At 36.4% G+C, this 14461-nt stretch overlaps 3 protein-coding genes across 4 annotated transcripts; all 3 read left to right on the top strand.

Moving 5' to 3' along the window:
• Positions 1 to 306: 306 nt before the first annotated feature.
• On the top strand, positions 307 to 1116 carry LOC125424292 (uncharacterized). Its single transcript, XM_048481191.2, has one exon. It carries the CDS (start codon positions 307 to 309, stop codon positions 1114 to 1116), a length of 810 nt encoding a protein of 269 aa, XP_048337148.2.
• Positions 1117 to 5290: 4174 nt separating this feature from the next.
• Positions 5291 to 7564, top strand: LOC132800193 (cationic amino acid transporter 1-like). The gene is made up of 2 exons (XM_060813266.1): positions 5291 to 5878; positions 6056 to 7564. Exons 1-2 carry the CDS (start codon positions 5437 to 5439, stop codon positions 7435 to 7437), a joined length of 1824 nt encoding a protein of 607 aa, XP_060669249.1. The 5' UTR covers positions 5291 to 5436; the 3' UTR covers positions 7438 to 7564.
• A 1999-nt stretch (positions 7565 to 9563) lies between these two features.
• On the top strand, positions 9564 to 14347 carry LOC107418387 (cationic amino acid transporter 1). Of its 2 annotated transcripts, XM_016027114.4 has the most exons (3): positions 9564 to 9716; positions 10080 to 10694; positions 12743 to 14347. In XM_016027114.4, the coding sequence occupies exons 2-3, from the start codon at positions 10271 to 10273 to the stop codon at positions 14134 to 14136; spliced, it is 1818 nt and encodes a 605-aa protein (XP_015882600.1). In that variant the 5' UTR covers positions 9564 to 9716; positions 10080 to 10270; the 3' UTR covers positions 14137 to 14347. The 2 variants fall into 2 exon arrangements, with proteins under 2 accessions (XP_015882600.1, XP_048321795.1); XM_048465838.2 differs by lacking the exon at positions 9564 to 9716 and having other exon boundaries at positions 9852 to 10694.
• The last annotated feature ends 114 nt before the right edge of the window (positions 14348 to 14461 follow it).

Here is a 14461-nt window from a genome sequence, read left to right as displayed (position 1 = left end):
ATTAGAATTTTTGCTTAACTAATATGTATTGAAATGTCACTCTTCACATGGTTTCTAGAGTACCACTCAACATAATCCCTCAAATAATTTACTATATATGTATATAACATTACAACAAAACAACCATATTTCAACCAGCTTAGGCCGATAAGCCTCTGTAATACAACTAACAAGATAGTGTCCAAGATCCTGACTGATAGAATCAGGCCTATTCTGGATAAGCTAATTTCTCCTTCTCAAGGGGACTTCATCCTGGGTCAATGGATTGGAGAGAATTCTATCCTTATGAATGAGATTTTACATACAATGAAGAGGAGGAGTAGTGGCAGTGGCATTGTAGGCCTCAAAATTGACTTGGTGAAAGCTTACGACAGAGTTGATTGGGGCTTGCTAACGAGAATCATATCAAAGCTTGCTTTTTCCAGCAAGGTAAATGCTCTCATCCTATGTTGCATCTCTCCTGACTCTGTGGAGTTACTTCTAAATGGCAGTGTGTTTAGCAAAACTGATATGCAAAGAGGATTAAAGCAAGAGGACCCACTCTCCCTTTTCCTTTTCACTCTTTATTCTGAGCTGCTGTCTAGGATGCTCCTAAAGCTTGAAAGAGAAGGAAGAATCCATGGAATAAAAATCGGTCGATCTAGTCCACCAATCTCTCACCTTCTATTTGCAGGAGACATTTTGCCGTTTTGCAAGGCAAACATGGAAGAAGTTCATGAGGTAGTAGATTGTCTGAACCTGTTTTGCAGCTGTTTAGGACAAAAAATCAATTATGTCAAGTCAGGATGCTTCCTTTCAAAGTCTACCAAAGGGAAGTTAAAGGCGGACATCAAAAAGTCCTTCGGTTTGAAGGAGTTGACGAGAGAAACCAAGTACTTTGGAAATCCGATGTTTGTAAGCAGAAACCGCACAAAAAATTATGAAGTTCTCAAAGTGAAGGTGGAATTGAAGCTTCAAGGCTGGAAGGCAAAATTGATCTCTCAAGCAGGAAAACACACTTTGATTAAATCCGTCATGAGCGCTATTCCACTTTACACAATGGCTGCTGCTAAACTCCCCTCCAAATGGTGTAATGATATCGAGAGGATGAGTAGTAAGGAGGGTGTATTCGATTAGGAATTTAATAGACTTTAAAAGATTTTAAAAGTCCAAAGGTATCCAATTAAGATTTTTATGGAATTTATTAAAATATTAGGGTATTCAATTCAGAATTTTATAGAATCTATATAAATCTGATGTTATTCAATTATGACTTTTTCTGTGGAGTGGAGGAGATGCGAAGAAAAACTTTACACCCATTTCCTGGTAAAAAATATGCAGACCCAAATATGCTGGTGGTCTTGGCATTAGGAAACTTAAGGACATGAATATGGCGCTTCTTAGCAAACTTGGATGGCATCTTGCTCGTGAATCGGAGAAAGTTTGGGTGAAAGCCTTAAAGGCTAAGTATTTTGCTGGGAGCTCTTTCCTGAAATGCAAATTGAAGAAAAACAGTTCGTGGGCGTGGAAAGGCATTTTGTCTTCAAAGAAGATCATCATGAATGGTTAGTGCTTTAGAATGGGTAAAGGTTCCAGCATAAATATTTGGGAGCGCCCTTAGGTTCCCAACAACACAAATTTCAAACCCACTCCCGTCTCCAATGAAGCGACCCAATATTGTGGATTGGTTGACTCCCTCCTAAATGAGGATGGTAGCTGGAATCTGGTCAGACTACAACAACTGTTTGATAGAAAGACTATCAACAATATTTGCAAAATTCCTCTAACTAATAGAAACTTGGAAGATAGGCTTATTTGGATGGGAACTTCAAGCGGCTGCTTTACAGTGAAATCAGCATTCAAGTTAGAATATTGGAATAATTTCTCTGGTTCTCATTGGTGGAAGCAAGCGTGGAATTCCAAGATTCATGAAAGATTGAAGTTTTTCTTATGGAAATTAGCAAACCACGGTCTGGTAACTGTTTCAAATCTTATATCTCGAAACATGGAAATTAATGATAAAGACTGTGTGCATGAATGTGGTTGCTTAGAAATAGAATGCCACTTATTTTTCCACTGTCAGGTGGCTAAAGCCATTTGGTTTGCTTTACCACGGAGCATTAAATGGGAACCTTTTGAGGACCAACCTTTCGAAAGGAAACTAATGATGATTGCAGATCTGGGAGGAGTGCTCCCAGTGCACTCAACTGACAAGGAAGACTTCTTTCTCTATGCTGCGATAACTTTGGACAAAATCTGGAAAATCAGAAACAATACCCATTATGATAACTTTAAGCTCTCTTTGGACAGCACTATGGTGTGGCTAACTAACAGATTTATAGAAGAAAGAGCTGTCATCTCCAAGACCAGTTAGAAAGTGGCTTCTCCCCTCTATAGCAACCGCTCTTCATGGAAAAAGACCCCTTCTCAGTGTATAAGAATCAACACTGATGCTGCAATAAAATATGGAAGGAGTACAATAGGAGCTGTGGCCAGAAACCATCTTGGTGAGGTGCAAAAATTAAAGCCATTCATTTTGAATCAGATATTCCAGAGGTGGCAGAAGCATTTGGTTTCCTGCAGGTTCTAAAATTAGCTATCGAGGAATTGGTCCAAAGTACGCTGTATCTCAGATGCGTGGAACGTGATTGACAAAATCAACAATCCAAATTCTCAATCTTACCACTGGGCAGTTGAAGGAATTTTCAAGGAAATTTGGTGTCTGGAAAAGAAGTTGTAGACTGTCTGTTTTGATTGGTCCCCTAGGGAGAATAATTTCTTAGCACATTTTGTCTGTAAATGGTGTCAAAAAAATGACATCACTGGCTACCTTGCTATTAGTGATTTTCCTTCTGTTTTTTAGGTTTTTGTAACCCAGGAGAGCGGCCTTTTTGCCAACTCCGTCTGTTGAACTTTGTTTCTGGGTTTTTTGGTTTTATAAAACCATTATTCAAAGCAAAAAAAAAAAAAAAAGGAAACAACAACCATATTTCTTTAACTTCTATAGTCTGACCATTATGGATATATATATATATATATATATAATCTTTTTGTGGTATGAATGTAACACAACGGTTTTTGTATCTTATGATGTTTATAAAAAGATTGTTTTTGAAAAACAAAAACTGTTGTCTTTTTGAATATTTACACAACAAAAAAATTCATACATCCACACTATAAAATTTTCATATAAATATATATATATATATATATATATGTATATTGTTATGTATATATAAATATGTATGTCATATCACCTTAAGTAAATTAGAGGATATTTGGGTATATTAGAGTTTTAATGCTTTTTAAATAACACCATATTTGGTAATGACTGCTAGTATAATCCAAATTTTGATTTAAGATCCGATGATAAAATTTCCCTTGGCATATAAAAAATAACTCATCTATATAAATAAATAAATTATAGAGTTAATTGAATTTTAATACTTCATACTTTTGTCACATTGCAATTGAGCCACCATATTTAAAATATTTGTATTAAATACTCATTTTATAATTTATTTTGCATTAATCCAATTGTAAAAATGATTACCGAATTGACTAACGTAAAGTTTAAAAATTAAAAAAATTGATTAGTTTTCTTATTAATTAATTGATATTTTTTTTGCTCAACATATTTGTAAATTGAGAAAATTAATAAATTTTTTCAATTTTTAGATTTTTTATCAATCAATTTGGGAGTTCTGCTAATATAAGACAAATTGTAAATTGTAAGGATCTAATATGGAATATTTTAAATTTGAAAGCAAAATTTGTGCTTCGATAAGAATATATATAATATGCTAAAATGTAATTAATCCTATATTATATTAATTTGAAGGTCAATATTACTTGTTGATATATCTTATAATTGTTTCTTGTTTCAAGTATCTTCTAATTAAATTAACATTCTCAGTCCTATTAGTGGTGTTGAGTGTTGACGGATTAGTTTTGCAACAAATAAAAGATTTTTTTTTTTTCCAGCAAAAGAAAAAGAAGAAAGAGAGCGTAAGACAGTATTGTAATAGTTTTGATTTTAAGTTATCACAAATATCTTAAACAACTCGAACACTTAACTATGTTGGTTTGATACTCTTCCATCAACTATAGTCTTCATTTGTGCCCCCATCCAAATCCAATTGCTCTCACAACTCAACTCAACAGCATCATTATTCAAACCCATTCCTTTGACCCATCATTCTTGTTATTTATTACTATATTTCTTTTTCATTAAGATATGCAATATAAATAAAAGAAGTATATATTTTGACTTTGAAATAAATTAATGTGAACCCATCAGAACTCGTGCATAAAAATAAATGAATAAAATAAAATTTGAAACAAGATAAGTAAAATGAAAAATCATTATCAACCAATCATGTCCATAAATAATGAACTTAATTAATTTCTATCAATCCAAAGATAGAAAAATAATGATGATGGCTAGCTGGCATTTGATATATATTGAGATGCAATTCACACCGAGTTGGCCTTTTTATTTATTTTCTTCATTAGTGTACTTTATCAACTTTGACTTTTCCCTTTTTTTTCGTACTTTAATTTAATATATTTGCTAACCATTTATCTTTTTGCACTCTATTAAGCGTTAGTTAAACCCTACCATTTCTCTTTTCCCACGTACGTTTTATATGTCATAATTTCATAACTGTAGTAACAGTAGGACTATATGATATAGTAATTTGATTGATTATTGAAAAAAATCGATTAAAATCATATCATAAATTTTGGTATAAAAAAATAATATACAATTAAATGCATCTAATTAATATTTGATAATAATGATAATAATAATAATAAAAGTTTTGGTGCTGTAAAAAGAAAAGAAAAGAATGGTAAGTAAATAGAGGTGATGGAGAAAAAGGAAAGAAAAGTTGGGATTTCCAAAAAAAGAGGAGAGTAGAGAGTAGAGAGACATGGTAATAAAGAATAATAAAGAATAAAATTAAATAGGTAGAAATAGAATATGCAAAGTATTAGTAACATTTACCATAAGTAGTAAAAGGATATTTTCAGCCAAAAAAAAAAGGCTGGTAAAGGAATATTAGCTGTGAGTAACTGTAGTTGTAGGAGCATGAATGTCTGTGAATTACTCAATAGATCTCAATTTAATTGCTGTGGAATGGATATATTGAATCTGAATCTGATTTTTAATTCCATAATAGAGAGAAAGAGAGAGAGAGAGAGATCAGAAACGGTAATTTAAATATATATATATATATATATATATATATAAACTTGCACGCTGATTCCCCTTGCACCTTAATTGTGTCCATCATCTTGTGCAAATAAAGTGAAGCCTTTTCATTTCTCTTATTATGTTTCTTTTCATTTCAAATAATTCATTGTTAATAAAAAAATAAAAATAAAAAACTGTGTTTAAAATTAAGTTGAAAAAATTCCATTTGATATTGGTAGAGCATACATGCAGGAAGGAGGATGGATGAAGGAAATGGAATAACAACAACAACAACAACAACAACAACAACAAAGAGGAGAGGATGCTCCAGCTCCTGCTCCTGCACAAAAGACGATTTTCTCCCGGAGGAGTCGTTCAGGAGCTGGGGCAATTACGTAACTGCACTCAAGCACACTCCGTCTCGGTTCAAGGATCGGGTGCTGAGCCGCTCCTTGGACACCACGGAGCTGGTGCAGATGAAGGCTCGCAGCCAAAACGAAATGAAGAAGACGTTGAACTGGTGGGACCTCATCTGGTTCGGCATTGGAGCCGTCATCGGTGCCGGAATCTTCGTGCTCACAGGAATCGAGGCCAAAAAAGAAGCGGGTCCCGCCGTCGTCTTATCCTACGTGGTGTCGGGTGTGTCGGCCATGCTTTCTGTTTTCTGCTACACAGAATTCGCCGTGGAAATCCCCGTTGCAGGTCATTCAGTTACATCATGAATTATATACATATATATATATATATATATATATATATATATATATATATATATATATTTGTTTTTATATATTATTATTATAATTAGAAATAAATATAATTTCAATCAATATCATTATCATCAAATTAAGATATATTCATAATAATAAATATCATCAGGTGGGTCGTTCGCCTACTTGAGAGTGGAGCTGGGAGACTTCATGGCGTTCATAGCTGCCGGTAACATCCTGCTGGAATACGTGGTGGGAGGAGCCGCCGTGGCACGCTCCTGGACATCCTACTTCGCCACTCTCTGCAACCGCAAGCCGGACGACTTCCGTGTGGTGGTAGGGGGCCTCGCCCAAGGATACAACCATCTGGACCCCATTGCCGTCGTCGTCATCGCCTGCGTCTGTGCCCTGGCCGTCACCAGCACCAAGGGCTCCTCCCGTCTCAACTATGTCGCCTCCATCCTCCATTTGCTAATCATTGCCTTCATCATCATCGCCGGCCTCGCCAATTCCAATCCCGCCAACTACTCCCCCTTTCTTCCCTACGGTTCCCGCGGCATTTTCAAAGCCTCCGCCGTCCTCTTCTTCGCCTACATCGGCTTCGACGCCGTTGCCACCATGGCCGAAGAAACCAAGAACCCCGCCCGCGACATCCCCGTAGGCCTCGTGGGCTCCATGACCCTCACCACCCTCCTCTACTGCCTCCTCGCTGTCACCCTCTGCCTTATGCAGCCCTTCCACCAGATCGACGCCGACGCCCCCTTCTCCGTTGCCTTTCAGCACGTCGGCCTCGGCTGGGCCAAATACCTCGTTGCTTTTGGCGCTCTCAAGGGCATGACCACGGTCCTGCTCGTCGGAGCCGTGGGCCAGGCCCGCTATCTCACCCACATTGCCCGCACCCACATGATGCCTCCCTGGCTGGCCCACGTCAATCCCCGCACGGGCACCCCAGCCAATGCCACCATCGTCATGCTTGCTGCCTCCTCCGTCATCGCCTTCTTCACGAAACTCGACATCCTCGCCGACCTCCTCTCCATCTCCACTCTCTTCATCTTCACGCTCGTTGCCCTCGCCCTTCTCGTTCGTCGCCACTATGTCAGGGGCCAGACCTCCCCCTCCCACCGCACCAAGCTCGCCCTCTTCATTCTCCTCATCTTGGGCTCTTCCACTGCCACCGCTTTGTATTGGGCCATGAATGATGGAGGCTGGATTCTGTACGCCGTATCTGCCCCCATCTGGTTCCTTGCAACCCTCGGCCTGCATCTTTCCGTTCCCAAAGCAAGGACTCCCAAACTCTGGGGTGTTCCATTTGTGCCGTGGTTGCCCTCCGCCTCCATTGCCGTTAACATCTTCCTTCTTGGTTCCATTGATAAAGCTTCCTATGAGAGGTTTGGAATCTGGACCTTTCTTATGCTGCTTTACTATTTATTCTTCGGACTGCATGCTTCATACGACACCGCCAAACAATCCTCCGACGTGGATGACTCCATTACTAGTCAAGTGCAAAAGGTAGAAGAGGGCTCTGTCTCCGCCACAACGCAGACTACTTGAACTGTCAACTGCATACACTATATATATATATATATAGCCGCCCGCTAGTACAATTCATGTATTTCACATTTATAAATTGGTTCTCTTCGGATTCTTGTCGTCTTGTTCATATAATATTCTTCGATTAGTATTCAAGTTTTAAACACACATATAAGACAAGTGAATTTCATATAATGGTAAGCCAAACAAATCATGCCGCCTTCCCCTTTAATTTAAAGAACAATAATATGATGAATGATCTAGCATTATTTAAGTTGGTTCATTATCTATATTTAAAATTGACTCATATTTAATTCTATGAATATTTCACCAATAATATATTGATACATATCATTTGATGAATGCTTTTAGTAAACAATTTGATAACTATAGCATTATAATTTAGAATATATTATAATTTTGACAAAAAAAAAATAATTAAGTATATTTGCAGGGGAATAGATTAAAAGAAATTTTGCATGATAAAATTTTTGTACATAAAGTCAATTTGAATGACAACCTCTCCTGAAACCTTAAGCCATTAACATAAGCTATTTGATCATCATATATTTAATATCATATAACCTGGAGGATTCTTGGTTCTTCATTTAAAACATTAGAAAGTAAATATCATTATATTTATATTACTCTAACAGACAAAATCAATTTTATATGTATCTAGAACTATAAACGTACTTTCAAATTTCAGTTCTTAATAGACTGAAAAATGAAATACCGGCATTAAAATGATCATGTTAACCTTATACTATTAACCGTATTTATATAAGATTGGTTATATATATATATATATATATATATATATGTGGAAATAAGAAGAGAATTGAAGTTTTCAATATTGATATAACTTTGGATCCTGATCCTAATCAAAACTCTCCATGATATATGATTATTAAGGATATATAGATATGATAAAATTCGACAGTATATATATATATATATATAATAATAATAATTAATGGCTTAATTAGAGAAGATTAGCTAAATTAGAACGTCATTTGGTTGAAGAGATTGTCTTTTTTGAATTCTGTTGGGAATGTTGTATGCTCTTATAGTCCGAGGGAGACGAATCGAGCAACTTACAGGTTACCCCGTTATTCACTCTCTTAATTATCTGAATATGAATCCTGGTTAGAAGTTGAAGTTGACCGGCGTGGCTAGGTTTTATTGGGGGAAAAAAAGTATTTTGAAATGTTTTCATTTATTTTATCATATTTATTTATTTTTTTTGGTCAACATGAAACTTATTATTACTACATCTGTGGAGAGGGGATCTTACCCAGGTTGGTATATTCTCAATGGTTTTTGCCACCACCCAAGCCTATTAATAAATTGAATTTTTTTTTTATTGATCACTATACTTATCTATATGTATTGTAGGCTTTATTATTTTGTTATAAAATTATGAGGACATTAAGTTGGTATTTTTTTAATTTAGTAAAAAAAAATAAAAATATACAAATATCTATTTGGAAGGAGGCAGCTGGTAATTGAAAAACGAAAACACATTAAAGAAGGTTAAACAAGCATAATTGATCTTGTATTATATATTTGAAAGTCAACCAAAGATTCCATTAAAAAAATAAAGAAAAAGGTAAAAAAAGATTGCATTACACTTACATTTTATTTTTTAGTGTTTAAACTTGGTATTCAGCTAATTAAGGAGAGAGAGAAAGATAGTCGATGGAAAAATATAAAGAGAGAGCACTTGAAAAAGGTATTAGTTTTACGTAGCTCTCACGTCAGCCGAGTCTGAGAAGCAATACAAAAAAATTGTTAGGAGTAGCAGGAGATGGAGCTTATAGAGATATTTATAAAAAAAAGGGTTATGCAGGGTAGGTTTAGACTTGTCCACTGAAATTTCGAAGTGGATAAAAATGGTGTGACAGATTTGTGCGCCGTAGATTCTGAATGCTAACCACTTGACAGTCAACTTATCCAATCGAGTTCAAACCTCTTTTTGCCACGTAGCGGTATTTGTTTCTTTAGATGCAGTGCAAGGACAGTCCACTCTGGAATCTTGAATGAAGGTGATTCGGGTCAATCAAAGTGGCGTCAATGTATACTCAAAAAAATCAGTGGGAAAAAATTAAATAAATAAATAAATAAAGAAAAAAAGAGCGTATTAATGAGCTGGTGCCGACTCATTTTTCCCGCCTCACAACAAAAAATAGAGTCTCCGTCTCCACTGTTTCTACCTCTCCTCTTGTATCGGCTTTGTCTTGGCTAGCATATATATATATATATATAGAGATATATAGAGCAACTTCGTTTCTTTCACGGTAATCTAGCAAGAGTTACATCTCATCTTTAGTAATTTAGAAAGCTATTTTTGGCGGATTCTCAGGATTTGGTTTTTTTTTTTTTTTTTTTTTTTGGGTGGGCGGCAGAGGGTAATAATTGGTACATAATACTATAATTAATATCTTATATAGTATGATTTTGATTTGTGATGAGGTCGTGGGAATTTGATAGTGATTTTCAATGTTAAATGTATTGTTTGTTTCGTTGTGGTTGTCTTTAATTTAAAATCACCGTTGTTTCTCTTGTTATATATATATATATATATATATGGAATAGAGGCAACCATATAGCATTTCTTGCTCTGTCCTATATTTTCTTATTCTTCTTTTTTTTCTTCTCAGCTCTTGCTGTTTTGCTGTGACTTTTCTGGGCAACCAAACAGAAACAGAAACAGAGGTTGAATCCAATCCAATCGAATCCTCGGTCATCTTTATTTAATTTTAAATTGATATTTGTATTTATTTTTGTTGAATTAAATCTGACGAAAATTAACTAGTAGGGGAAGAGAGAGAGAGAGATTAAGAGAGGGGGGATGGGAGTAGTGGAGAGTGAGGGCGGGAGGGATGAAGGAGTGGTAAGGAGGAGGGGTTGCTCATGCACAAAAGACGATTTTCTCCCTGAGGAATCGTTCCGGAGCTGGGGGAATTATGCAAGAGCTCTCAAGGAGACTCCGATTCGGTTCAAGGATCGGTTGCTGACCCGCTCCCTGGACACCACGGAGCTGGTGGAGATGAAGGCTCGCAGCCAGCACGAGATGAAGAAGACCCTCAACTGGTGGGACCTCATCTGGTTCGGCATCGGTGCCGTCATCGGTGCCGGGATCTTCGTCCTCACGGGTCTGGAGGCCAAGCAACATGCTGGCCCTGCTGTTGTCATTTCCTACGTTGTTTCCGGTATCTCTGCCTTGCTTTCTGTTTTCTGTTACACCGAGTTTGCCGTCGAAATCCCCGTCGCTGGTAAACTAACTTAATTCCCATCCGTACTCCTTTCCATTATTATTATTATTATTACTCTGTTTTTTCTTCCTCTGATTATTTCTATGTCTTTAATATTATAGTCTGTCTCTTCGTATTGTTATTGTCAATTATCACTACAAAACATTGCACCTCTTTGATTTTCTCCCAATTCTTTTCCTTTTATTCATTTATTGTTTGACTTGAGATTCCCAACTTCTAACAATATTTTTCTTTTTTCTTTTTTTTGCTAACAACTTCTGACGATTTTTTCAACCTGTCCTTTTGCTTAAATATTGATATTTACTTATTTATTGTATAATTCCTTAATCCATATTATTATTATTATTATTATTACTGCTTAATTCTTTTTCTTTTATTAATTTATTGTTTAACTTGAGATTCCCAACTTCTAACGATATTTTTATTTTTTATTTTTTTTACTAACAACTTCTAACGATTTTTCAACCTGTCCTTTTGCTTAGATATTGATATTTACTTATTTATTTTATAATTCCTTAATCCTTATTATTATTATTACTATGCACCTCGTGAAGTTCTATACATATTTAATATGTAGTAATTATTTCAGTTTATATTTCGTAGCCTCTATGTGCATGTATTATTAGTTGTTTTCTTTGTGAATGACTCAAAAAAATTTAATTCTTTACCCAATACCCTTAGTCCAGCCTCGAACATATATACCAAAAAAATTCCAAGATTATATAAAAAGTCAAGTCTACCGGTATTGATGCCAAAAGAAAAATTAGAAATAAGGTGCAAAATTAAAAAAATTTCATGTGGTGCATTATTATTGGGAAAAAATATCTAATTTTGTGAACCAAATGTTTGCTAATTGCTTTGTTCCAATCCCCATATAAATCTAATATTAGTAATAATTATTATATATATTTTTCGAAGGGCTTGAAATTTCACGTAACTGATTAGATTTTGCGGTAATTAATTTGAGTGAACTAGTTTGCATATTGTCAAAGTCCCATTGGTTTCCTTCATTTTTTTTTTTTTTTTTGAAAACAAAAAAATCGTACTTGTTTGGTAAAAATTGTTGAATGGTAACTGGAATAAGAGAAGCATTATCTCTTAAATTGTAGTGTGTGTGTGGATCTGATAACACTGCTTAACCACGTGCTTTTACATGTGGTTTGCTTTGTCCATTTATTGAATGTATAAAAACCCCCAAAAGTCAAAGATGTTAGGTAAAGGGATATGGGCCAGTTGGCCAATCCGTTTCACGTATAAACTAGTCAATGGGTCAACGCTCAGTTTAAAAGTGAGCTGACTTTTTATGTAGTGGACAATTAAATGTGGGCGCATCTAAGAAGGAAAAATTAATGTGGGTGCTTTCTAAATTATCGCTTCTTCTCTGTTTTTCTTTTTCCTTCACTTTTTTTTTCCAATTTAATTTATATTGTAATAATATATATATAATAAGTGATCCTGTGTTTCTTGTAAATCAACCTTTCAGTCTACTTTCCCTAAAATAAGCCAAGTAATTGATAATTTTCTGATTTGGAAAATTTGATGTGATACGTATTTGATGCAGAAAGATTTGCATGAGTATATATATATGTATGTATTAGCTGATCATTATATGTCATGTTGATCATGATCATCTATTATTAGCTGATTGCTTCAAATGAAATTAGATTCAGGTTTCAATATATATTATAAATTTGTAACACCAAATGGTGTTGATCTTCTATAATTACAACAATGATATGGTGTATATAAGTGAGTACATGTACATCGAGCATTAACTAAATATTAATGGTAATATTAAATATTAAATGGTTGATGCTTGATATATATATATATATATGTATATTAATATTAAATGTTCATGTTGATCATAATCTATTATTAGATGATTGCTTCAAATCAAATTGAATCCAAGTTTGAGTATATATATGTGTGTGTGTGTGTGTGTGTGTAGATATAAACACACACTGGTATGAAGTATATAAAGTTGTAACACTAAATGTATGTTTGATGATGATATATATATTTATGGAATTGAATATGAATTATAGGTGGATCATTTGCGTACCTAAGAGTAGAACTAGGAGACTTCATGGCGTTCATAGCAGCGGGGAACATCCTGCTGGAATATGTGATAGGTGGGGCGGCGGTTGCCCGTTCGTGGACATCCTACTTCGCCACTCTGTGCAACCAGGGAGCAGAGGATTTCCGCATCAAGCTGCACGATGTATCCCCGGACTACGGTCATCTGGATCCCATTGCTGTTTTGGTCATTGCCGTCATCTGCGTCGTGGCTGTGCTAAGCACAAAGGGCTCCTCTCGTCTGAACTACATCGCCTCCGTTGTCCACATGGTTGTCATTCTCTTCATTATCATTGCGGGTCTCGCAAAAGCCGACACCAAGAACTATCAGGACTTTGCTCCCTTCGGTGCTCGCGGCATTTTCAAAGCTTCCTCCGTCTTGTTCTTTGCGTACGTGGGATTTGATGCAGTTTCCACCATGGCCGAGGAAACCAAGAATCCCGGAAAAGACATCCCCATCGGTCTCGTGGGCTCCATGGTCATTACTACGTTTCTCTATTGTCTCTTGGCCATAACCTTGTGCCTTATGCAGCCATATGATAGTATTGATAAAGATGCTCCCTTCTCCGTAGCCTTCGGAGCCGTTGGGATGTCCTGGGCTAAATATATTGTTGCTGCGGGTGCGCTGAAAGGCATGACAAGCGTCCTGCTCGTCGGAGCAGTGGGTCAGGCTCGATACCTAACCCACATTGCTCGAACCCACATGATGCCCCCCTGGCTCGCCCATGTCAACGACCGGACCGGCACTCCTGTCAATGCCACCGTGGTCATGCTCGTGGCCACCGCGGTCATTGCCTTCTTCGTCAATCTTGATATTCTGGCCAACCTCCTTTCCATCTCCACTCTGTTTATCTTCATGCTGGTTGCCCTGGCTCTTCTGGTGCGCCGCTACTATGTGGCCGGGGTTACAACACAAGCCGACCGGATGAAGCTGGTGGTGTGCCTGGTGCTCATACTTGGGTCATCAATTGCGTGTGCTATCTACTGGGGTGCCAGTGGGAATGATGATTGGATTGGGTACGCCATAGCTTTGCCATTTTGGTTGATTGGAACCGTGGGCCTGTGGATTTTTGTTCCACAAGCAAGGTCTCCAAAAATGTGGGGGGTGCCATTGGTACCATGGTTGCCATCAATATCAATAGGGATGAATATATTTCTGCTTGGCTCCATAGACCGGGGCTCCTTTATTAGGTTCGCCGGATGGTCCGGGATTATCTTGCTTTATTACTTTTTCTTTGGGTTGCACGCTTCCTATGATGCTGCAAAGGAATCTGCTTCTACGGGGAACAAGGATCCCATAATATTGGAGGATGGCACTCAATTCAAAAAGGTTGAAGAAGGGAGTGGTACTGCAGCCCCATAAGTGAAGGTGAAGGTTAAGGAATTTATTATAATTATAATATCTTATGGCAGTTTAATATTGATGTATGTGCCTGCTCTCTTTATCAATTTGAATATTAATTGTTGGGGCTGTATGTTAATGTTACCGGTCTCTTCTGAATATATATATATGTACATATATACTTAATTTCTCAAATTAATGTTCCGACAGGCTCAAATCTGCTTTCTTCAAATCGTGAGCTTCCATGTTGTATACAAGTTTGCTTATCATCATCTCAACTAAAGCAGTTATTATAGAATGTTTTCAAATGCTTTGGAATTACTAGTGTGTTGAAATTTCCAAATTA

The sequence above is a fragment of the Ziziphus jujuba genome, chromosome 1 (genome assembly GCF_031755915.1).
Source record: "Ziziphus jujuba cultivar Dongzao chromosome 1, ASM3175591v1".
NCBI lineage: Eukaryota > Viridiplantae > Streptophyta > Magnoliopsida > Rosales > Rhamnaceae > Ziziphus > Ziziphus jujuba.
This window is presented reverse-complemented; position numbering and strand designations above follow the sequence as displayed.

Excerpts from the sequence above, each read along its gene's own strand:
- LOC125424292 (XM_048481191.2), top strand. The coding sequence starts at position 307 with ATGAAGAGGAGGAGTAGTGGCAGTGGCATTGTAGGCCTCAAAATTGAC.
- LOC132800193 (XM_060813266.1), top strand. The coding sequence starts at position 5,437 with ATGGATGAAGGAAATGGAATAACAACAACAACAACAACAACAACAACA. Across the intron at positions 5,879-6,055 it reads CGTGGAAATCCCCGTTGCAG|GTGGGTCGTTCGCCTACTTG; the intron begins GTCATTCAGTTA and ends AAATATCATCAG.
- LOC107418387 (XM_016027114.4), top strand. The coding sequence starts at position 10,271 with ATGGGAGTAGTGGAGAGTGAGGGCGGGAGGGATGAAGGAGTGGTAAGG. Across the intron at positions 10,695-12,742 it reads CGTCGAAATCCCCGTCGCTG|GTGGATCATTTGCGTACCTA; the intron begins GTAAACTAACTT and ends TATGAATTATAG.